Source organism: Euphorbia lathyris, chromosome 10 (genome assembly GCF_963576675.1).
Source record: "Euphorbia lathyris chromosome 10, ddEupLath1.1, whole genome shotgun sequence".
Taxonomy (NCBI): Eukaryota; Viridiplantae; Streptophyta; class Magnoliopsida; order Malpighiales; family Euphorbiaceae; genus Euphorbia; species Euphorbia lathyris.
Window position 1 is genome coordinate 42,365,309 of NC_088919.1, and position 24,798 is coordinate 42,390,106.

Here is a 24,798-nt window from a genome sequence, read left to right on the forward strand (position 1 = left end):
AGTGAATAGCCACTGCAGTGGATACACTTACGAACCAAAAAGAATAAATTATTTACTAATACGAAGCTTTTTAAGGACCTGTTTGTTATCGGAAAAAGCTGATTTTCCAAAAAGTAAGGATTCTCTGTTTTTGTAAAAGTTTATATTTTTACAAACATGAGATAACTAACCAAATACCTAAAACTCTTAAGGTAAAAAAACAAACAGAAACATGAAAAAAAAAAAAAAAACCCTAAAATTGTTTTAAGTAGTTTTTCCCATGTAAATTTAGCAAATAGAAAAAGTGAAAGCTAGTGTCTCATCGGATGTTTATGTATACCAATTTGTGAAAGATACATGTACAAATTTTACTAACTCACAATAGAAATAGAAAATGATGTCAACATATATATATATAGAGAGAGAGCTCAGAAGTTCCATACTGCTGTATTTTTCAGTCAATGTCGCCGCCAAACATGTAAATCCAATTCTTTTTTAAATTTAATCCATTCTGTATATTTCCATTAACAAATATAAATTATAACCATTTAAATTTGAAATCAATAAAAGAAAAATCCTATATGAAGAAGAAGAACAAATCTGAATTATCCACGTGTCAAAGACCCGATACTTTTAGAAATATCATGGTTGAACCCCAAGCAACCTAATAATCCATGTTTATACGGCAAAACCGTCTTCCTTTTCATCTCCTCCGCCACCGCACGGTTCGCCGTATAATGCAATTCATGAGCTGAAACACGGCCTCTCCTCCTCGAAGAGTTCCCGACGCTGCTGCTGTCCGTTGACCGGAAACTCGAATTCTTCACATCCTCTACTACTTGTGATCTTTTGGACAACACTGTATATTTATTCAATTGATCTTTCCCAATTGCTCTCCCCTCCGATGCACTTCTGAATAGCAGCAAATCCTTGAGTTTCCACTTCTTGTAACCCTTGGATGAAAATGAAATCGCCGATAAGAAAGAAGACGCGTAAGAGGATTTCGGATTGCTCGTTTCTGTTTTGCAATCATGAGTGGAATTGTCTTCTTCTTCATCGAGAATGAGATCGGAGACTCGTAAAGGGGATACAGATCGGCTTCCTTTATGTACATAATTTGGGGATTTTGAACCGGAGGTAGTTCTTTCTCTTCCGCGCTGTCTTTCAGGAGAGGCGGTGGAAGAATCGTAACCAGGCGGTGGTTTGAGTGGCCGGATTTTGCCTCCGTCGAACAATTCATCAGCAGATAAAGAGGTTCTATCTAATTGACCACTGAAATCGAATTCAAAATCATGATCATCGAGGAAATGGAAGTCTTGAGAGCAATTATCTGCATCATTAGAAGGCGGAGAGGCATCTTGATTGAAGTGTCTGTAGAATGAGGAAGAAGACGGGGAAGGAGGAGCAGTGAGGAAGAGATTGCCGCCGAATCTTTGGGGACTGGAAGGGGCGGTGATGTAAGGAGAAGAGCAATTGCTGTCGAAATTGAAATCGAGAGGCGCAACAGGAAGAGGAAGAGGAACAGGAAGAGGAAGTACAACTTCCATTTCCATGGCGATTGCAAGCGGGGGATTGGATTGAATTGTGGGGTTTATAGGGGAGGAAGAAGAAGAGAGAGAGAGAGGAAGGAGATGAAGTTTTTGACTATAGATTGTTGAGAAATGGAGAAGGCGGCTTTTATAAATGTATGTCGAATTTAGCTTTGGTTTGCTTTGTGCATGCGTGGCCAACACATCTTACCATCACACCATACCAATATTTATTTTTCAACCATGCTTTTGTAATTGTGGACAACATTTAATTTTAATTTGAGGGTTATCTTATTATTTTATATGATTTCTAAATTTATTGTTGAATTTAACTATTTATAGTGTTATACAAAATATAAATTACTTAATTTATTAAAAGAAATATATGTTACTCGACGGTGACGATGATCCGACATCGTATTAGAGCCTGTAAAACAATAAGCAAGTCAGACGGGGTCGGAGTCTGGTAAACTCGTTCTAATGCCTAAGTCAAGTCATGATTTAGGATTGAATAGAAGGGAGTGCCTCTGCAATCAAAGCATCATGAGGACCTTCAATTCCACCATTAAAACCAGCCACAAAAGCACCTGATGCATCCCTAACAACCACATCATAACCTATGCGAAAGGGATTAGAAGAGCCAATGAGAGGGTCCTTCCAATTCGATGGTGCACCAACAACCTTATGCACATGACTTTGAATATCAATTGAGCTCGTTTCCAGCGAGATAAGAAGGCTATGGCTTCGCTGAAAAGAACCAGAGCTATGGTCTCTTTTTTGTTTCACACCAAATTGTTCCAACTTGGCCAAACAATCTAATAAGTTAGTGTCGTGATTTCCAAGTTTGGCCTACTAGTAGGTCGACGTAATTGAACCCAAAAGCTCCTAAAATCATTAAACAAAGCACTAAGGTCACCCATCAGAGTAAAATGCCACAATTTTCAAGCCTTCCCATATCCGACAAGAGCGTGGAAAACATCTCCTGCCATTAAAGCACACCGAGGACACCGAACCTAAACATGGTCACAATGAAAATAAAGTGGCATCATTATCGGAAGTCAACCAGAACATGCCCGCCATATCATGTTCTTTTCCTTCAGAGGCACCTTTAGATTCCAAATCAAATTCCAATAGATTTCAGTAGGCAGATGAGAGGCATGATACGAAAAAGACATACTATAGAGGTACCCACTCTTAATGTTGCAATTTCACGATTTCTCACCCATCCGAACCCACTCATCAAAGACTTCACGAATATGAAGGGGAACATTTTTAATAAGAAACCAATTTGTTTTGTTGAAAAGCTCAAGAAGGATATCATCATCCCACTGCCCCGTATCTACACAACAATGACTGGCAACAATGATGGAATTATACTCTTCAATTGGCTCACTTGCAATAAAAAGGTTAGGATTAGGTAACAAATGAGTTTGTCAAACACAAGTATTCACACCACTCCCAATAGACCACCGATCCCCCCCTGAAACTACATGAGAATGAGTTGTCATTATATTCCTCTAGACATAACTTGGATTATTACCCACTTTAGCTTAAAAGAAAGTAGTATTGGGGTAATATCGAGCCTTATACACTTTAGCCACAAGAGATTTATGATTACTAAGAAGCCTCCTTCCTTATTTTGCAAGAAAAGCTAAGTTGTTGGTGAAGTTTCTTGAAACCCATACCCCCCAAACCTTTTAGGAGCATATAACCTATTCCATAATCTCCAACAGAGTCCCATTTGGTCCTGACTTTTGTGCCCAACCAGAACAAATTCATCATCTCCAAACCAGAACACATCAACTGAGGTAAGAGAAAAAGACCCATTATATAAAGAAAAAGAGCCTGAAGGACATACTTGAGTAAAATCTCTTTCCTTGCTCGAGAGAGGAAACCGACCTTCCAATTCTTAAGCCTTTTAGAAAAGACCTCTTGCTGATTATTAAAGATCCGAGTCTTATTTCTACCAATCAAATAAGGTAAACCAAGATATTTGTCAGGAATAGAAAATCATGGAGATGCCAAGAATCGAACATAAAGAATGGCATCTATCAGCAGAGCAGTTTCTACTAAAAGAAATAGAGGACTTTTCGATTTTCCCTCAATCCAAACGCCACCTTTTTTCAAATCTTAATCAAAAGAATGGCTTCACCTCCCCCCACACACAATTGAACACATCATTCACTTCAAACAAAAAATAAAATAGACTCATTAAAATTCTAATCAACGCTCTTCCTCTCTAAGCCCCATTATCTCTCTTGAATCCGCTTCTTCATCTCATCATATTGTCTCCTTAACTCTTCTATACCGACTTTGTTCTTCACCATCATTAAGGAATCCATTCTTTTTATCTGCAGTAAGAGTCACTTTTTTTAATGAGAATTTAGCACAATCATATTTCATTAGAAGAAAATCTCAGTAGCTTGCAATTGCTTGAATGGTGGGGGGGGGGGGGATTTCTTCTTGCTGTTACAAGATTGATTCCTTTATCTTATTATGCAATTGGTGCTTAGTGCTATAGGCAGGTAATTAATCGCGTGGGTTGATAGAGGAGCAGTGAGAGCCTAGTCAAGAAATGAAATCGAAGATTGTGTGCTACAGAAGAGCGAGCCAAGGCTATTTAGGTTTGAGCAAGAGTTAAGAAAAGAAACAAAATTGAAGATTGTGTAATAGTTCTTTTTTTGAATTTTCTTAATTTTTTATTTCATTGTTCGAGCTTGAGATCTTAAAGCTTCTTGTTTGATTATTGAAGCATTTATTTGGTCATGGTTTAATATATGTTTAATGAGATTTAAATTGTTCTTTCTAGTTTAATTGCCATTTCAATTGTATAATCTATTCAATGATGAGAGTTTGTAGCTCTCAAATTGGATAAAAAAAAAGGGTGATAAAAGATGTTAGAGAGAAGGAGAGGGAGAGGAAGAGGATTAGGAGAAAGAGTGTGAGGTGTCAATTCAGAAAAGGTTAAAATGTAAGAGATGAAATAAAAGTTAAATGATAAAAATAAAATATAAAGATAAGAATATCTCCATGACTAGTTGACCAAAATTGTCACATCATTATTTTTTTTAACGGTTTTAGTATTTTTTACTATCTTTGCAAACAGTGTGAACCTCAATGTACTCATTTCTCAAGTTTTAAACAAGAGGGTTATGTTTGCAAATCGATCAAATCATAGAGTTTATTTTTATCGTTTTCTCTTCGTTTTACTCTCTTTTCTTTTTGGGATAAAAGCCAAATTTGATCATAATATTTTTAAGAAAGTGTAGATTTGATCCTAACATACGAAATTGTACAAATTTACTCATAATATTTCCAACTTAGATCAATTTTACCCCTATGTTTAATTCAAAAAAATGGTTTGACTGTTATTTAACTATTACATTACACCTTACAAACATCAATTATGTCTTAGTGTGTCATTAACAAAGTTATAAAAATCATGTTAAAATGTTAATAACTAAGTTTCCCACATATAATTAGTTAATCACATTTTTTTATGGTAAAAGTGTCTAAAATATTTACTGTATTGTTGATATAGTTACAAATAACCAACTAAAAATACATGAAACTGTTTCAATTTATCGACAAACTTGTTTAGAATGTTCAATATGGCAGTCAAATAACTATCCAAGCAGTTCGTTCAAATTTTTGCCATATAAATCGGTTATCGATTTTGGCCGTTCGGACGGTCCTACGCAGCTCACAAGCGACCCAATTAAAAAAATTGGCCCTTGAATAAAAACTAAAAGACAATATCTAAAACTATTAAGGATGGTAATGTTATTTTGTTGACATATTTTTTTAAGGAAAATAATGTAATAAATATTAAAATACATAATTTTTTTTATTTTAAATATTTTATATTATTATTTTTACATAGAATAATTCATATTTTAGTATTTATATAATAATTTATTTATTAAAGGTTAAAAATAAAATAAAATACAAATTTAATTAATCGTCGATTCACTTTGAGGGCCCTATCCGCCTGATTAGTACTTAAAGTTTTTTACAAGTGCAATAAAAGTTCTCCATTAGGTTGAGTATATATTTAAAAAAGCTTAGTACATGTACATATCGTTGCTACACTTACCTTAAAACTTCAACTGTCCTCCTAAATTTTTAAAAGTTTTAAATGAACCCTTATTGTTGGGGCTAATTATAAATCTAGTCCAACTAAAAGGATCTATTTGCATATCTAACTCACTTTGCTTTCATCTCACCAAATTAGACAATTTTATACACTTTGGACAAGAATACCCTTATTTCAATTCACCTTCTTCCTCAGCCTGTCAACGTCTTCTTCACCATCCCAAACCGATGAAAAGATAGTGGTTTATAAAGAGAAGATATTATATTTCGTTCAACCTTTGAAGAATTAGTGTATGTGGAAGATGATTATGATGCAAAGCTCAAAAAATGAGAAAGAAAAAAAAATATAACAATTGAACTGATGCGATGTCGCATTTGTGATGAATTTGCCACAAATACGACAAGAGTTGTCGCATCTACGATAAGAGTGTCGCATTTGCAACGAAATGTGACAATTGTTGTCGCATTTGTGACGACTGCGACAACTGTTGTTGCATTTGTGTATGGAAAATAAAAAATTTGGCGATCAACTTCTCTAAATTCCGATAAAAACTTTTTATTTCCTTTTGATTTTGAAAGTTTCTTTATTATTTCTTGGAAAGGCAGTGACGAAGGAAAAATCATTGAATGGAATGATTTACTTTTCCTAATGAGGCTTGCTGCTTTCCTTCCCTCTCTATCGGGACTGTTTTTTTTCCACTGTAATTTTTTAAATTAAGATTTAAATATCCTTCAAAATGCGATAAATTTCGTCATAAATGCGACAACAATGGAGGAAAATGAAGGAAAATTGTGGAAAACAGAGAAAATTGAAACGATACCATTACAGATGAAGAAAGAGGCAAGACCAGTAAGAAAAGCAAGCGTATAAGCTAAAAACATACCATTTCTACGAGAAAATTGAACATAATACTTCAATAATCTCAAAAATCGCTAACGATTGGTATCAGAAATTGAAGAAGATGAACCGAAGAAGAATTGAAACGAAGAAGAAGAAGAAGAAGAACCAGAAGAAGAAGAAGAAGAAGAAGAAGATGTTGAAACACCTTTCCACATAATTTTGATTTGACAAAATTGTTTAAGTAAAATATTCTAAACACACTAAGTTTAAATGCTTTGATTTATTCTACTAATGTGTTTGTTCAATGTTGAGTTAAAACTGTTTATAAGACACAAGAATTAAAAGGCCCAAGCCCAATTGTTAGACGAGGTGCCGCGGCCTAATCTCCCGGGCGGACCGGGGGGTGGACAACCTCATGGCGACGTAAGCGGTGATTGGCGCCGAAAGCAACCAATCGTGGAATCAAGCTGCTCGGCAGGACCGGAGCTCGGAGATATGGAAGAGTCGCCACCCACGAATGGGAAAATGAACACCGATCCCTTGCAGGAGACCGGTGTGGGTTCGGGAAACTTAGGTACGAGCCGAGAAGGCTAGCTCCTTTCCGGAGAAAGGCTACTAGGCACCCCGACATCGCCCGGTTATGAACCACCAGCCTCCTACTCAGCATGTTAGGCGATAACGGACTAATCGTACACTTCTTTAAGTTTAAAATTCATTTGAAACCTTTTCTTTCTCATTTTGGAAACCGTTTTGAGCATATATTATTGAAAAGCCACATTAGTAAAGAATCACCCTTTTACATCAATTTAATATACATACAAAGAGAGGGGGAAGAAAGAAGTGATTTAGTTACAACGTGATTTACATGTCGTGTTGCGAGTTAATTCTACGCTAACTTATTTCCCCAAAACGAATTTATTTACATGGTTCGCACCTTAATCGCCATTGGAACGATTTAGGTGCGTTTTAAAACCCCGTTTGATGAAGTTCACCCGACTCGCCGTTGGAACGACTCGAGCGCTTGAAAACGTTGAGATAAAAACCTTTAATAAGAAAACGTGGTTAAACATACAAGTCAATTTTATTTTTATACAAATCCTTTAAGAAAACGATTCAAAACTTCATTATTTACAATGAAAACGATTTTAATTACAATGTTCGCTTAATCCGTCGTTGGAACGGACTAAGGTTTTAAAACGTGGCGTTTTGAGAAACGATTTGAAATATTAAGAAAACTCTACTCATCTACATTAGAAACCTCTAAAAATTCATTAGTTTAAATAATCAAGTTGAAAACTCTTTTTTGTGATTTATTTTCCTCTTTTTCCTTAATGGATTCTCTACTTGTTATAATTACAATAATAAACACATTTGAACCAAAACTCACTCCCAAGTAAAGCCCATTTGAAACATGGACTCCTAAATGCCCAAATAATAAAGAAAATAATGTAGATATACATATATACATTTTAACCAAAAACCATGAAATAAAAGTTAATGAAAAGAGACTATATAATACATATATGAAAATACTAAACATAATACATTTATACTTTAAACATTTGAAAATAGTAAATAAAACTCTTAAATAAGAAAATAACATTTATCCCCAAATTAGTTTTATTTAATAATAATTAATATAACCCAAATATCCCAAAACTATATGTATACATACCTAATGTAATTTTAAATGTCAAAAGTAATACATATTAACCCACTAATATTTACTAATTATCTCCAAAATGCTCAAGTAAGTAACATTTAAAATAAAATCCAATATAACCCGAATGAACAAAAAAAGAAAATATATACATACATATACTTATATTTAAAAATAGAATAAAAAAATGATATACAAACATCCTAAATAATTATATATACTAAATGTCTAAAATAATTTGAAAATATATATTACATAACTATACATATATATATAAAGGATTAAAAGCTTAAAAGTTGAGAAAGAGGGACCAAAACAACATTTTTTACATTCTGGCAGATTTACCGACGGAAAATCCGTCGGTAAACAGCAATTAGTGACAGAAATGGCAAATTACAGCAGCACTCCCTTTATTTCCAGATTCATTCAAATGCTTTAAATTAAATCTAATTCAATCGTTTTGGATTTCCGAACTACCAAATATGGATCATAGTCAATAACGAAGTTCCTAAAACGACGTTTTTTATTTTAAAACGTTATTTGAAAATTCTTTAGATTAAAACTTATAATTACAACGTTTTCAATACCCGAACTACCTTTTTATTGGATCACGGTTCGTATTAGGATATTAAAACGAGGTTTTTTATTTTAAGACAAACCGAATTTTATTCAACACGAGACGAAAATTAAATAAATACGCAAAATTAAATAAAAATAAATGAATAACTAAATAAATAAGAACTATAACATAAAAATAAATAAAGGAAAGAAATAAACTAAATAAAATAAAGCGAGTCTAGTCCTCGGATAATACCTCAAGTTCGGTATCTGACAGTCGAAGGCGATTGATTCCACGAGTCGTGATTTTCCGGTTTTTTTTGTGTTTTTTAGTAAAAATTTAACTTTGGAAAATTTGGATTTTTTTGGGAAAAATAATATTTTCTCCAAAAAATTGACTTTCTCTCTCTAAAAATGTTTAGAGTGAGAAAGCTCCAAAAAATCCTCTCCCAAATGCAGGGGGATCCGTGCCCTTTTATAGGGAAACGGATCCCCGGAGAAATGGGCGACGCCCGAGTAAAATCGGGCGTCGCCCAAGGGGGTTGGGCAGCCGCCCAAGGCAGGTTGGGCGGCCGCCCAATAATAGTTGGGCGGCCGCCCAACAATTGTTGGGCGAGCGCCCAATGCGAGGTTGGGCGCGCGCGCCCAACTGCCGTTGGGCGTTCGCCCGACGCGGTTGGGCGCTTGCCCAACGGCCGCCGAGGTACGTCTCGCGCCGTCGGGCGTGCACGCCCCGCGGCCGTCGAGCTCGCGTTCCGTGCCGTCGGGTGTCCACGCGTCGCGACCGTCGAACGTGTGTTTCGCACCGCCGGGCGCATACGCCCTGTGGCCGACGAGTGCACGCTTCGTGCTGCCAAGCTCGTGCATTGCTTGGACGTCGAGCGCGTGCTATTCGTGGTTGGATGCGTGCGTCCGACGGACGTCGAGCGCGCGCTTTGCGTCATCGAGTGGGCGTGCGACTGTCGTCGAACGCGCGCCGGCTGCCGCTAAGCACTCGCACCATGCCGCTAAGCATTCGCGAGCCATCCGATCAACAACAGCGATCCACCGTAACTTATTTATTTTATTTTTTTTCGAAACTTCCGGAATCAATCGCTTCAACCGTCTTGTTTTCAGGTTTTCGTCACAGGTCTTCCGACTCGGTGTCTACAGTTGCCCCTACTTTTCTATTTTGACAGTGATGTGTGTGTTTTGAAAACGTTTTTTGCTAACATAACACATGTAATGTAAAATATATAAAAGTAAAAGACACGTAAAGAGTAGGAGGGAACATACCTGACCTTCGCGCTGCGCGTTCCGGTGTCGTTCTCCGATTCTTTCCATCCTCGCCCCTGAAGCGACCGTCGATGGACGTTCTTTTCTCGGAATCTGGCGTACGTTGACTATGGGTAAGAATGGCTCAAAAGCAATTTCGGTGCACGACCGTGAGTAAGAGGGCTCGAAGGCGATTTCGGCCTACGAATGCGGGTAAAATGGCTCAAAAGCAACTCCGGTCTGCGACCGGGAGTAAGATGGCTCAAAAGCGACCCTGGTCCACGACCGCGGGCAAGAAGGCTCAAAAGCAACTCAGGTCTGCGACCTTGAGTAAGATGGCTCAAAAGCAACTCTGGTCTACGACCGAGAGCAAGATGGCTCAAAAGCGACCCTGGTCCACGACCGTGGGTAAAATGGCTCAAAAGCAACTCAGGTCTGCGACCTTGAGTCAGATGGCTCAAAAGCAACTCCGATCTGTGACCGTGAGTCAGATGGCTCAAAAGCAACTCCGGTCTGCGACCGTGAGTCAGATGGATCAAAAGTAACTCAGGTCTGCGACCTTGAGTCAGATGGCTCAAAAGCAACTCCGGTCTGCGACTGTAAGTAAGATGGCTCAAAAGCAACTCTGGTCTACGACCGAGAGCAAGATGGCTCAAAATCGACACTGATCCACGACCGCGGGTAAAATGGCTCAAAAGCAACTCAGGTCTGCGACCTTGAGTCAGATGGCTCAAAAGCAACTCTGGTCTGCGACCGTGAGTCAGATGGCTCAAAAGCAACTCCGGTCTACGACCATGAGTCAGATGGCTCAAAAGCAACTCAGGTCTGCGACCTTGAGTCAGATGGCTCAAAAGCAACTCTGGTGTGCGACCGTGAGTCAGATGGCTCAAAAGCAACTCCGGTCTGCGACCGTGAGTCAGATGGCACAAAAGCGAGGATTGTCTTTGGATTCTCTTACCACACTGTTGTCTGTATTTTCCCCACTGGAGCTAGCGTCTCGGAGGTTTAATGGGAACGTGTTTTAGTCTGGAAAGATATAGACTAATGATAATTTTTCTGTTGACTGTTGTTTGTACTTTGACTGGTGTCACTGTTCTATAAAAATTGGCTGTTGTCTGGAGTTCATATCTTGACAATATTGGTTGCTGTCTGTGAGAAATGCAGGCTGAAACAGACTGCAAATCGGAGGTCTGTGCACCCGGTAATTAGTTATTTACTTTTTACCTTTATGTCAAATCGTACCTTTTTCACTATTTACGGGAATGTCATTCCCTCTTCCTATATAAGGTGGTGGGGTTTCATTTCAACCCCACACCTTCTCTCTCTTCTTTCTCTCTCTAGACTTTGATTTGGATTATTCTCGGGATGGATTTAGATGAATGGGACGGCACGAGAGGCATGGACGAGGTTTACGTGAACCTAGATAGAGTGGACCTTTCCATGACCCTACGACGCATCTGAGCCGGACACGCTTGTTAGACGAGGTGCCGCGGCCTAATCTCCCGGGCAGACCGGGGGGTGGACAACCTCATGGCGACGTAAGCGGTGATTGGCGCCGAAAGCAACCAATCGTGGAATCAAGCTGCTCGGCAGGACCGGAGCTCGGAGATATGGAAGAGTCGCCACCCACGAATGGGAAAATGAACACCGATCCCTTGCGGGAGACCGGTGTGGGTTCGGGAAACTTAGGTACGAGCCGAGAAGGCTAGCTCCTTTCCGGAGAAAGGCTACTAGGCACCCCGACATCGCCCGGTTATGAACCACCGGCCTCCTACTCAGCATGTTAGGCGATAACGGACTAATCGTATACTTCTTTAAGTTTAAAATTCATTTGAAACCCTTTTCTTTCTCTTTTTGGAAACCATTTTGAGCATATGATATTGAAAAGCCACATCAGTAAAGAATCACCCATTTATGTTTATACATACACAGAGAGGGGGAAGAAAGAAGTGATTTATTTACAACCGTATTTAAATGTTATGTTGTGTGTCTATTCTACATTAACTTATTTCCCCAAAACGATGTTTACATGGTTCGCACCTTAATCGCCGTTGGAACGATTTAGGTGCGTTTTAAAACCCCGTTTGATAAAGCTTACCCGAATCGCCGTTGGAACGACTCGAGTAATTGAAAACGTTAAAGTAAAAGCCTTTTAATAAGAAAACGTGGTTAAACATACAAGTCAATTTTATTTTGTACAAATTCATTAAGAAAGCGATTCAAAATCTCCATTATTAAAAAAAACGATTTTGATCACAATGTTCGCTTAATCCGTCGTTGGAACGGACTAAGGTTTTAAAACGTGGTGTTTTGAAGACGATTTGAAATATCAACCAAAATGACTCTATTTATCTACATTAGAGATCTAAGAAAGCTCATTAGCTTAAATAATTTTAATTGAAAACTCTCTTTTTGTGACTTATTTTCTCCACTTATTTAATGGACTCTCTAACTATTATAATTACATCAATAAACATATTTAGGCCCAAAAATTAATTTTTCCAAGTGAAGCCCATTTGAAACATGGACTCATAAATGGCCAAAAGAGATAAAGAAAATAATATAAATATATATCTACACATTTTAACCCAAAAGACATAAAATAAGAGTAAAAGAAAGTATACTATCCAATACATATATAAGAAAGAGTAATGAAAATAATATATTTATACTTTAAATATATGAAAATAGTAGATGAAATTCATAAATAAGAGAATAGCATTTATCATTCAAGATAACTCTATTTGTCAATAATTAACATAACCCAAATATACTCCAAAACTATATATATATACAGAACTAATATAATCTTAATGTCAAAAAGACTATATGTTTATTCCCTAATATCTATTAATTGTCTCACAAAATACCCAAGTAAATAACATTTAAAATAGATTTTAATGTGACTTAAATAAATAATGATAAAAAAGAGAAAATAATACATACATTTATAAAAATAAAATGGAACACCACTCTTCTAAAATAATTATATATGTTAAAATTCTAAAACAATTTGAAAATCATATATTACATAATTATATATATATATATATATATATACTAAGGATTAAAAGTCTAAAAGTTAAGAAAAGGGGACCGAAATGGCATTGTTTACATTTTGGCAGATTTACCGACGGAAAATCCGTCGGTAAACAGCCTTTAGTGACAGAATTGGCAAATTACAGCAGCACTCCAACATTTTCCAGATTTGTTCAAAAGCATTAAATTAAATCTAATTCAATCGTTTTGGACTTCCGAACTACCAAAGATGGATCATAGTCGAAAACGGAAGTTCCTAAAACGATGTTTTTATTTTAAAACGTTATTTGGAAACCTCTTTTAAATAAAAAACTTATAATTACAACATTTTCGATACCCGAACTACCTTTTTATCGGATCATGGTTCGTATTGGGATATCCAAAACGAGGTTTTTATTTTAAAATAAAACCGAACTTTATTTAACACGAAACGAAAATTAAATAAATACGCTAACTAAATAAAACGTGACAAAATAAATAAATGACTAAAGGAATAAAAACTATAAAATAAAAAAATAAATAGAAGGAGAGAAATAAATTAAATAAAATAAAGAGTCTAGTCCTCGGATAATACCTTTGATTCGGTATCTCACAGTCGAAGCCGATTGATTCCACGAACCGCGAACTCCCGATTTTAATAAAAATTTAGTAAAAATTGAACTTAGGAAATTTGGAATTTTTGAGAAAAAAATATTTTTCTCAAAAAAATCCACTCTCTCTCTAAAAATGTTTAGAGTGAGAAAGTTTTTCCCCCAAAAAAAAGGCCTCCACTTCACCTTGGGATCCGTGCCCTTATATAGGGAAACGGATCCCGGAACAATGGGCGACGCCCAAAAAAAATTGGGCGTCGCCCATTATGGTTGGGCGGCCGCCCAACAATGTTGGGCGATCGCCCAACTTTCGTTGGGCGATCGCCCAACGGCATTGGGCGAGCGCCCAACCCTCGTCGGGCGTCCGCCCGACGCATTGGGCGTTCACCCGACGTGGTTGGGTGCCCGCCCGACGACCCTCGGGGCGTGCCCCGAGCCGTCGGACGTGTGCACTCCGTGGCCGCCGAGCGCGCGTTCCGCGCAGCTAGACGCTCGCACGTCGCGGCCGCCGAACGCGCGCCTCGTGCTGCCAGGCACGTGTGCTCAACGGCCCACGAGGGTGCGCACCGCCAGCGGTCCCAGGCATTGCTCGGGCGTCGAGAGCGTGCCACTCGCGGTGCGTCCGACGGACGCCGCGCGCACGTCTCGAGCCGTCAAGCGGGCGTTCGACCATCGTCGTCTACGTGCGGGATGCCGTTGCATGCCCGCGCCGTGCCATTAATTTTCCTCAGCTTATTATTCTTTATATATTTTTCAAAACTTCCGGAATCAATCGCTTCGACCATCTTGTTTCAGGTTTTCGTCACAGGTCCTCCGACTCGGTGTCTACAGTTGCCCCTACTTTTCTATTTTGACAGTGATGTGTGTGGTTCGAAAACGTTTTTGCTAACGTGACACATGCAATGTAAAACATATGAAAGTAAAAGACACGTAACGAGTAGGAGGAATCATACCTGACCTTTGCGTTGCGTGCTCCGGCGTTGCTCTCTGACTGCATCAGACTCTACTTCGGGCTGCACCCTAGTTCACGACCGCGGGGATAATGGCTAAATAGCTACCCTAGTTTATGATCGCGGGGATAATGGCTAAACAGCTACCCTATTTCAAGATTGCGGGGATGATGGCTAAACAGCTACCCTATTTCAAGATTGCGGGGATAATGGCTAAACAGCTACCCTGATTTACGACTGTGGGGATAATGGCTAAACAGCTACCTTATTTCAAGATTGCGGGGATAATGGCTAAACAGCTACCCTATTTCAAGATCACGGGGATAATGGCTAAACAGCTACCCTGATTTACGACTGTGGGGATAATGGCTAAACAGCTACCCCATTTCAAGATTGCGGGGATAATGGCTAAACAGCTACCCTATTTCAAGATTGCGGGGATAATGGCTAAACAACTACCCCGATTTACGACTGTGGGGATAATGGCTACACAGCTATCCTATTTCAAGATTGCGGGGATAATGGCTAAACAGCTACCCTATTTCAAGATCACGGGGATAATGGCTAAACAGCTATCCTGATTTACGACTGTGGGGATAATGGCTAAACAGCTACCCTATTTCAAGATTGCAGGGATAATGGCTAAATAGCTACCCTGGTTTACGACTGCAGGGATAATGGCTAAACAGCTACCCCATTTCAAGATTGCGGGGATAATGGCTAAACAGCTACCCTATTTCAAGATTACGGGGATAATGGCTAAACAGCTACCCCATTTCAAGATTGCGGGGATAATGGCTAAACAGCTACCCTATTTCAAGATTGCGGGGATAATGGCTAAACAGCTACCCTGATTTACGACTGTGGGGATAATGGCTACACAGCTATCCTATTTCAAGATTGCGGGGATAATGGCTAAACAGCTACCCTATTTCAAGATCACGGGGATAATGGCTAAACAGCTACCCTGATTTACGACTGTGGGGATAATGGCTAAACAGCTACCCTATTTCAAGATTGCAGGTATAATGGCTAAATAGCTACCCTGGTTTACGACTGCGGGGATAATGGCTAAACAGCTACCCCATTTCAAGATTGCGGGGATAATGGCTAAACAGCTACCCTATTTCAAGATTACGGGGATAATGGCTAAACAGCTACCCCATTTCAAGATTGCGGGGATAATGGCTAAACAGCTACCCTAGTCTACGATCTTAGGTAAATATGGCTCAAAAGCAACTCCGGTCTGCGACCACGAGTCAGATGACTCAACAGCAACTCCGATCTGCGACCGTGAGTCAGATGGCTCAAAAGCAACTCCGGTCTGCGACCGTGAGTCAGATGGCTCAAAAGCAACTCCGGTCTGCGACCGTGAGTCAGATGGCTCAAAAGCAACTCCGGTCTGCGACCGAGAGTCAAATGGCTCAAAAGCAACTCCGGTCTGCGACCGTGAGTCAAATGGCTAAAAAGCAACTCCGGTCTGCGACCGTGAGTCAGATGGCTCAAAAGCAACTCCGGTCTGCGACCGTGAGTCAAATGGCTAAAAAGCAACTCTGGTCTGCGACCGTGAGTCAAATGGCTAAAAAGCAACTTCGGTCTGCGACCGAGAGTCAAATGGCTCAAAAGCAACTCCGGTCTGCGACCATGAGTCAAATGGCTAAAAAGCAGGGGCTGTTTCTGGATTTTCTTATCACACTGTTGTCTGTATTTTCTCACTGGAGCTATCATCTCGAAGATTCGATGAGCCCACGTCTTAGTCCTAAATGACATAGACACTGATTGTTTTTATGTTGACTGTCGTCTGTATTTTGACTGGTGTCACTGTTCTGTAAAAATTAGCTGTTGTCTGGAATTAATGTTTTGACAATGTTAGTCACTGTCTGGGAGAAATGCAGGCTGAAACGGACTGCAAATCGGAGGTCTGTGCACCTGGTAATTAATTATTTACTTTTTACCTTTATGTCAAATCGTACTTTTTTCACTATTTACGGGAATGCCATTCCCTTTTCCTATATAAGGTGGTGGGGTTTCATTTCAACCCCACACCTTCTCTCTCCTCTTTCTCTCACTAGACTTCAATTTGGATTATTCTCGGGATGGATTTAGACGAATGGGATGGCACCAGAGGCATGGACGAGGTTTATGTGAACCTGGATAGAGTGGATACCTTCCACGACCCTACGACACACTTGAGCAGGACACGCTGCAACGAGGTAAGTGGTTTCTCACTTTTATTTGATTTGAACTCTAGGCTTTAACATTCCTATACGAACATGATTTGCATGCTAACTCTTAGGCTGCCTTAGAGGACTTTAGCTAGAAAACGTGAATTCCTTTATTTACACGTAACACATGTTTGTTTTTGTAAGAATGCGCGCTATATGCGTGTGGATAGTACACTACGAATTTATGCATGTTAACAGTAAAAACGATGTGAATAGTAAAAACGTGAATAGTAAAAACTTAGCTAATGCACGTGAATAGTAAAAACGTGAATAGTGCACGTGAATAGTGCACGTGAATAGTGACAACGTGAATAGTAAAAACTTAGCTAACGCACGTGAATAGTGACAACGTGTATAGTAAAAACTTAGCTAATGCACGTGAATAGTAAAAACTTAGCTAATGCACGTGAATAGTAAAAACGTGAATAGTGCACGTGAATAGTAAAAACGTGAATAGTAAAAACTTAGCTAATGCACGTGAATAGTAGAACCTAATCTATGCTCCTCGTCACCGCAGACGAGGGTGGATTAAAGAATTGACTAAACCTTACGTGAATGACCCTACAGGAGAGATTTTTACAGAAAATTGGTCCTAACTGACCGGATGTCTCTAGGTTAGATAATGAAAGAATACCCGTTCTTGGCGCGTTCTTATCAAATGCATGCTTTAGGAGCCGTATTTAAATTTTCTTGTCTTGTTCTTTTTAGTTCATTGAGATTTCGGGGACCACCGCCGAGATTCACTCATGGTACGATAGGCTAGGCGCCGCGGCGAGAGCCCGCGTGCACGAGTTGGGCTTCGAGCCCTTTATTGCAGCGCTGCCCCGCACCAACGGGGTATGCGATCCTTTTGGCCTACGGGCCTTATGCGAGCGGTGGGTTGACTCGACCCACACCTTCCACCTTTCCTTTGGGGAGATGACCATCTCGCCTCGAGATTTTTCGCTGTTGACAGGATTGCGAGGGAGCAACACTCTCGTCCCTTTCCACTTTGGTATGATGCGACCACGGGTCGACCTTGCTAGGCTTGCTACCTTGATTGGACCGGGAGTTCGTCTATGCGCCAAGTCTACTCCGGCGAAGTTTGTCTCTACCGCGAGCCTCTTGAGTAGACGTGATTTCTGCGAGACTGACGCTACCGACCTGGCGGTTCGTAGTTTTTTAGTATATGCGCTGAGTGAGACGATCTTCCGCACGAAGGGCGGGAAGGTACACGCAGGTCTCATTCAGGCACTTAGCGATCTGGATGCAGCGGCTTCTTATGATTGGGCAGGGGCAGGCTTAGCCTTTCTTTACAAGTTCTTGGATCTGACTTGCCGGAAGCGCAAGGACTTCGGCGGTTATACCTTTGCCCTGCTGGTACGTGACGCCTTCTTGACTTATCCGTCTTGTCTTTTTCGCATTTTTCACGCTCCTAGTCCTCATTTTTACCGCAGGTGTGGGCGTACGAGAGACACATCCTTCCCAGCCGGTCTCGATCTCGACCGAGAGTACCGAGGCCGCCCTTCATGACCCGATGGAGGGATTTTGACTTGAGCGCCGAGAGGAGTCGGACAGTGTCGCGGCTTCTGGATTGGATCGACTCGCTGACCCTAGGACAGGTAGATTTTGCCTAATCATGCTAGATTTTTGTTTGAGTCCCTCTGACTTTCTCTTTGTGCATTTTTCTTTAGATTAAGTTCAGGTGGGATGATCTTGACTTCGGCCCTGATTATGCATACGCATCGATGATCCAGGAGCAGCAGTGCGTGCTCACCGGCCCTTGTGTGCGGGCGTGGTATTTGGGAGATCGAGGCATCACCGGAATGAGTGATGTTCACTGGACGCCGGGGGAGATTCCCGTTTCCATGTTTGCTGTGCGGACTCTGCCCTTATCGACCATTCGTCGAGATCTGACCCGTCGTTTTGTCGGTAGAGTAGTCTGGGTTCACGCCGGGGGCCGCGAGCCTTATTTGTCTACTTTACTGAGCGCGAGGGATGCCCCGGCGGCAGCGATGGAGGTAGATCCGGTAGCGGACGTGTTTTCAAGAGAGGCGGTCGAGGCCGTCTTTGGTCAGGCGGAGGTTCCGGTAAGTGATTCCGCCCTCTTTTCATTTTATTCATGATATACTCGGAGGTTTTATTGTGTGTGTTTTTTTTTTTTTTTTTTTTTTGCCTTTTTTGCAGGAGGGATGCTGGCGGAGTGCCCACCTATCAGATTTTTTCGATGGCACTCGGGCTCAAACACCGGTGTGCGAGCAGCCCTATTTTATCGGCGAGTCATCTAGTGCAGCTCGACCGGAGGGGTCGTCCATAGGCGTGCCTATACCAGACTATGGGAGAGATTATGCTACGATCTGCTATGACGAGTCTGGGGCACCTTACGCGGGATTTGAGGCGGCCCCTCCTATCTTCTTCTCGAGGGTCCCGTTTGATCCCTCGGACGCTTCTCTAACCACGAGAGAGACTTGTACTGATTACGTAGGGCTGTCTGGTTATCTCCGAGACCGCCTCAGCTTGCGCTGCACCGATCACCTAGTATGTATCATCATTGTACTTTAGTGTAGTGAAATGTATGCATGTATGTATGATTTATGTTTTTGCCTATCCTACCTTTTATCTGTGTTTTTTTCTTTTTCCATAGAGTGATCTGCATGCCCATGAGCGGAGACAGAGCGAGCTAGTGCGGGAGGCTGATGCCCGAGTTGGTCACGTGTATCAAGAGAGGAACGACCACTGGTCGAGGATGATGCGACGGGAGACTGAGGGTCGCCTTGCCGTCGAGGAGAGGGCGCGTGATGAGTCGATCAGCCGCCTTGCTGCAGAGGAGAGAGCATGAGCTGCTGATGGCAGAGCACGGGTTTCTGATGAGAGAGCGCGAGTTTCTGATGAGAGAGCGCGTGCTGCCGAGGAGGCACTATCTGCGGAGCGGGCATCTCACCTGAGAGATTTTGAGAACTATTGGGACTTCCCTCCGTATTAGGCTCGTTATGTATTGCTTTGTAGCTTTCATTGTTGCTTTGTAGCTTTTATTAGAGTTTCCCCGATGTATAGCTGATGTATAGGGAATGGGGTGGATAGTGGGTAGGCTTTTTTTTTGTGAAAAGTAGGATAGGAAATGTATAACTCGTGATTCATATTACCATGCATTCAGTAGATTATGATGATTCCAATCATTCTCGTCAAATATATTCATGCCTTTATTTATTTACAAACAACAGAAATACTTAGTCTCTTATACATTGTTTTTGTAATTGCTCAAGTTATAACTATTGTTACCAGGATCCGCCTTTCGGTTTTCGGATCCCGGCGATTTTTCTCCTCTCCTTTTACTATCCCGGAATTTTTAAATGAGTGCCCTTTCGGGTTTTCACCCATTGGGATTTCCCTTATTGTTGCATAGGTCGCCCTTTGCGGGTTTTCAACCTATCGGGAATTTTTCTTTTTTTTTCCTTTTTTTTTTTTTTTACGAAAAGTATTTCTTAAGCCTATCCAGATTGGTAGGTTCGGAGAATTTCATGCCGTCTATTGTGGTTAACTTCACCGCTCCTTTGCTTAGTATCTTCTTTACGACGAATGGTCCTTCCCAGTTAGGCCTGAACTTCCCCCTCGGGTCGGTGTGCGTCACACGGATCTGTTTCAGCACCAAATCTCCTTCTTTGATAGGGCTGGTCTTGACTTTTTTATTGAAATCCCGAGCCATCCTTCTTTGATATAACTGTACATGGTAAAGGGCTTCCATCCTTTTCTCATCAACTAAAGCCAACTGCTCACATCGCCTCTTCACCCATTCCGTTTCGAGAATTTCTGCTTCTACTGCGATTCTCAACGATCGCTTTTCGATCTCAATCGGCAGGATTGCTTCTGTTCCGTATACCAAGGAGAATGGCGTTGCCCCAGTCGAGGTTCTGACTGTCGTGCGATAAGCCCACAATGCGAGTGGGAGGTGCTCATGCCAGTTCCGATGTGATTCCACCGTCTTTACGAGGATCCTTTTAAGGTTCTTATTAGCTGCTTCTACTGCCCCATTAGCCTGTGGACGGTACGGAGAAGACCTGTGATGTTCAATGCCATATTCTCGGAAAAGATTCCTTACTTCCCCCTGAAACTGGACCCCGTTATCCGTGATCATGTGATGAGGCACTCCGAACCTGGTGATCAAGTGTTTTTCAATGAACTTTCTCATCTGCTTGGATCCCAGTTTGCTAAACGACTCTGCTTCTACCCACTTGGTGAAATAATCGATGGCGACCGCAATAAACTTATGTCCATTTGAAGCATTAGGCCTTACTTCACCAATGATGTCAATGCCCCAGGCAGCGAATGGCCAAATAGGTGCTAGCACATGTAGTTCCGTGGCCGAAAGATGACTGCAGTCGCCGTGGATTTGACAATCGTGACATTTCTTCGCATACTCGTTACAATCTCTTTCCATGGTGAGCCAATAGAAGCCTTGCCTAATAATTTTCTTAGCTAGTACTGCTCCTCCTATATGGGCTCCACAAATTCCCGAATGTACTGATTCCATCGCCTCGCGGGCTTCCCCCGCATCCAAGCATCTTAGTTGTAATCCGTCAATGTGCCTTTTGTAAAGTAAGTCGTTATGGATGACGAACTGACGAGCTAGCCTTCTAATCACAGCTTGATCCCTAGGTTCTGACTCTGCCGGATATGTTCCATCTTTCATGAAGTTCACGATATCGAAATACCACAGTTTTTCATCTGCCCCTAACAACATTACGTCTTCGTGGCACGGTTTGTGAGATCTTCTCAATACCAATGGTTTCGAAGCAAGGTTCCGGGGGTTGTCCCAAACTGACACCAAAGTGGCCAAGGCATCTGCGGCCTGATTCTGAGCTCGAGGAATGTGATAGAAGCGACATTCTTGGAATCTCAATGCCAACCCTTCTAGCTGATCTAGATACGGAAGTAGCCTTTCTTCTCTCACTTCCCAGTTTCCTTGTGCCTGTTCGATGATCAACTTGGAGTCACCCCAAATTTCGACATATGACGCTCCCAGTGCTGCTAATGACTCCAAACCATAAATGCATGCTTCGTATTCGGCCATATTGTTGGTAAGGGGGAAGGATAACTTCTTCGCCATCGGGATTCTTTCTCCTTTCGGGGAGATAAGTAGTACTCCTACTCCGGCTCCATTCGAATTAACTACTCCGTCGAAGAACATTTTCCACGGTATAACTTCGATTGCATTCAAATGTTCATCGGGGAAATCATAGCTTATCTCTTCTTCTTCTGTATTCAGGGGTTGATTAGCCAAAAATTCTGCCACGGCTCTTCCTTTGATAACCTTCTTTGTCACATATTCAATGTCAAACTCGGACAAAAGCAACAACCATCTGGCTAACTTCCCCGTCAAGGATGGAGTTCGGTATAGATACTTTACGGGGTCCATCCGAGAAATAATGATCACTTTATACGATTGGAAATAGTGCCGCAGTTTCTTCGTCAACCACACCACTGCCACACATGTCTTTTCGATCATGTTGTATTTGAGCTCATACTCTAGGAACTTCTTACTCAAATGATACACCGCGTGTTCCACACCGGTGTCTCCCTCTTGAGCTAACATTGCTCCGATAGATCGCTCCTCAATTGCTACATAGAGGAGAAGTGGCTTTCCCAGTTTAGGCGGTCTCAACACTGGCGGATTAGAAAAGTAACTTCGGACACTCTCCAACGCCTGTTGACACTTATCATTCCAAACGACGGGTTGGTCTTTCCTTAACAACTTAAAGATTGGCTCGCAGATTGTGGTGAGTCTTGCTATGAACCGACTGATATACTGAACTTGCCCCAGAAACCCCCTCACTTCCTTCTCATTTCTCGGCGCTGGCATTTCCTTTATAGCCTTCACTTTATCGGGATCCACCTCAATTCCCTTATTTCCGATTACATAGCCTAAGATTTTCCCCGACGAAACGCCGAAAAAGCACTTCTTCGGGTTTAACCTTAGCTTGAATTCTGCAATTCGGGCCAAAAACTTCTCGAGGGCGGCAAAATGCCCTTCTCTTGTCTCTGATTTGACCATCATATCATCCACGTAGACTTCTACCTCCTTGTGTATCATGTCATGGAACAGGGCAGTGGCCATTCGCTGGTAGGTTGCCCCGGCATTTTTCAAACCAAACGGCATCACTCTGTAACAGTATGTTCCCCACTCAGTTGTGAACGAGGTTTTCGCTTTGTGCTTTTCGGCCATCTGAACTTGCATGTAGCCCATGAAACCATCCACATTTGTGTGCAAGACGCTTGATGCTTCACTGTCGATCAATACATCGATATGAGGCAAGGCGAACTCATCCTTGGGGCATGCCTTGTTAAGATCTCTGTAATCCACGCACATCTCACTTTGCCATCCTTTTTCGCAATGGGCACTACATTTGCGACCCAAGGGGGATAGTCGATCACTTCGATGAATCCTGCTTCTAACTGCTTCTTCACCTCCTCTCTGATCTTATCTGCCCATTCGGGTCTCATACGTCGGAGCTTCTGCTTTACAGGCCTCGCCTCGGGATATGTTGGAATACGGTGAGTTACGATTGATTGATCGATTCCAGGCATGTCTTCGTATGTCCACGCGAATACAATTTCGTATTTTTTAATTATTCTCTCAAATTCTTTTCTCTCTTCAATAGTTAATTCTTGAGCAATTTGTATAAGTTTAGGATTTTCATCCGTACCAAGATTGAAAGTTGACATTTCTATTGTATTGATTTCAAATGTAGGCATGTTATATGAATGAGAATGCATGGAATGATCATGATCAACATCAAGCAAGTAAGCAAAACCAGAATTCATTTCATTGATAGCGTGGGTGATTACATCATCGGACTCAAACAAAGCAGTAATACAATTTTCATCCTCAATATCTTCGGACTTCTCATATACTCTCGAGGTACTAGGCTCAATTTCAGCTCCTGTAGCCGCTTTAATGGTAATGACCTGCTCCTCGGCATTTGAATCCAGCATCATGATCTCCTCGACAAAGCAGCTTGCCTTTCCTTTGCCCCAGTCGGCGACATCATTGAAGATTTCAAACCCTGGCAGAATCTTTCCTTCCGTGCTAGTCCACGACTCGGACGTTCCCGAATATGGCCTTCCATGTCCCTCGCTTACAAAATGCTTCCTCAAGCCTATTTTTCCTTCTGCACTCATGTTGGATGGACTCCCCTGCTCATATCCCAAACCCCTCCGGGTTTTCTGACTCTTAAAATCCGGAAACTCCGACAACCCTTAATGGTGTGCTCCTAAGCCCATTCCGGGGATGAAACCTCCTTTCATCATCTTCACCACATCGGTGGTCATGCTCGACTCGTAAATCCCAGAGACTTGGAATCCGGAGAAAAGTTGAGGCTCAATTCCCAATGCTGCCACCGAGCTCAGTTTTTCAGCTCTAATTGTAACTATCTCCTCCCCGAAGGGGAACTTAATCATTTGGTGGAGCGTGGAGGGCACACCTCCCAGCTTGTGGAACCAAGGGCGTCCCAACAACACAGCAAAAGTTACTGGGATATCCAACACTGTGAACTCAGTTTCTTCCTCGTGCGGCCCCACTTTCAACTTGGCCTTGAAAACTCCTTCAATATGCCTACGGCTGTCATCGTATGCTCTGATCACTGTTTCAGAAGCTGTCAAATCTCCTCTCTCCACTCCTAACTTGGACAAGAGCTTCAAAGGACAAACATTAATGGCCGATCCATCATCGACCATAACACAGCTAGTCTTCTTCCCGTTAATTTCTGCTCGGATATACAATGGCTTGTTGTGAGCCTTCCCCTCTTCTGGGAGATCCTCGTTGGTAAACGTAATCTCAGTCTTCTTTCGGGCCATTATTGCCCCTACTAGCGCTGCCGGCTCAGTGTCGGTGGAGATCACCAAATTCTGCAACTCCTTCATCAGGTTCTCACGATGGTACTTAGAATGGCATAAAACTTCCCAGACCGTAGACTTAGCTTGCGTCTTCTTCAACTGTTCAAGAACTTGGTCGTCGGGCTTAGGAGCCGAACCTTCTCCAATCTCAGTCTCTACCATTGGTGCCTTTCCCTCGGCCACACGACCTGATCTCGTCATCACCGCAA

The 24,798-nt window shown here is 41.6% G+C and overlaps 1 protein-coding gene across 1 annotated transcript; it reads right to left on the reverse strand.

Moving 5' to 3' along the window:
* Positions 1-298: 298 nt before the first annotated feature.
* Positions 299-1,616, reverse strand: LOC136208340 (uncharacterized). Its single transcript, XM_065999165.1, has one exon. It carries the CDS (start codon positions 1,530-1,532, stop codon positions 585-587), a length of 948 nt encoding a protein of 315 aa, XP_065855237.1. The 5' UTR covers positions 1,533-1,616; the 3' UTR covers positions 299-584.
* Positions 1,617-24,798: the final 23,182 nt, after the last annotated feature.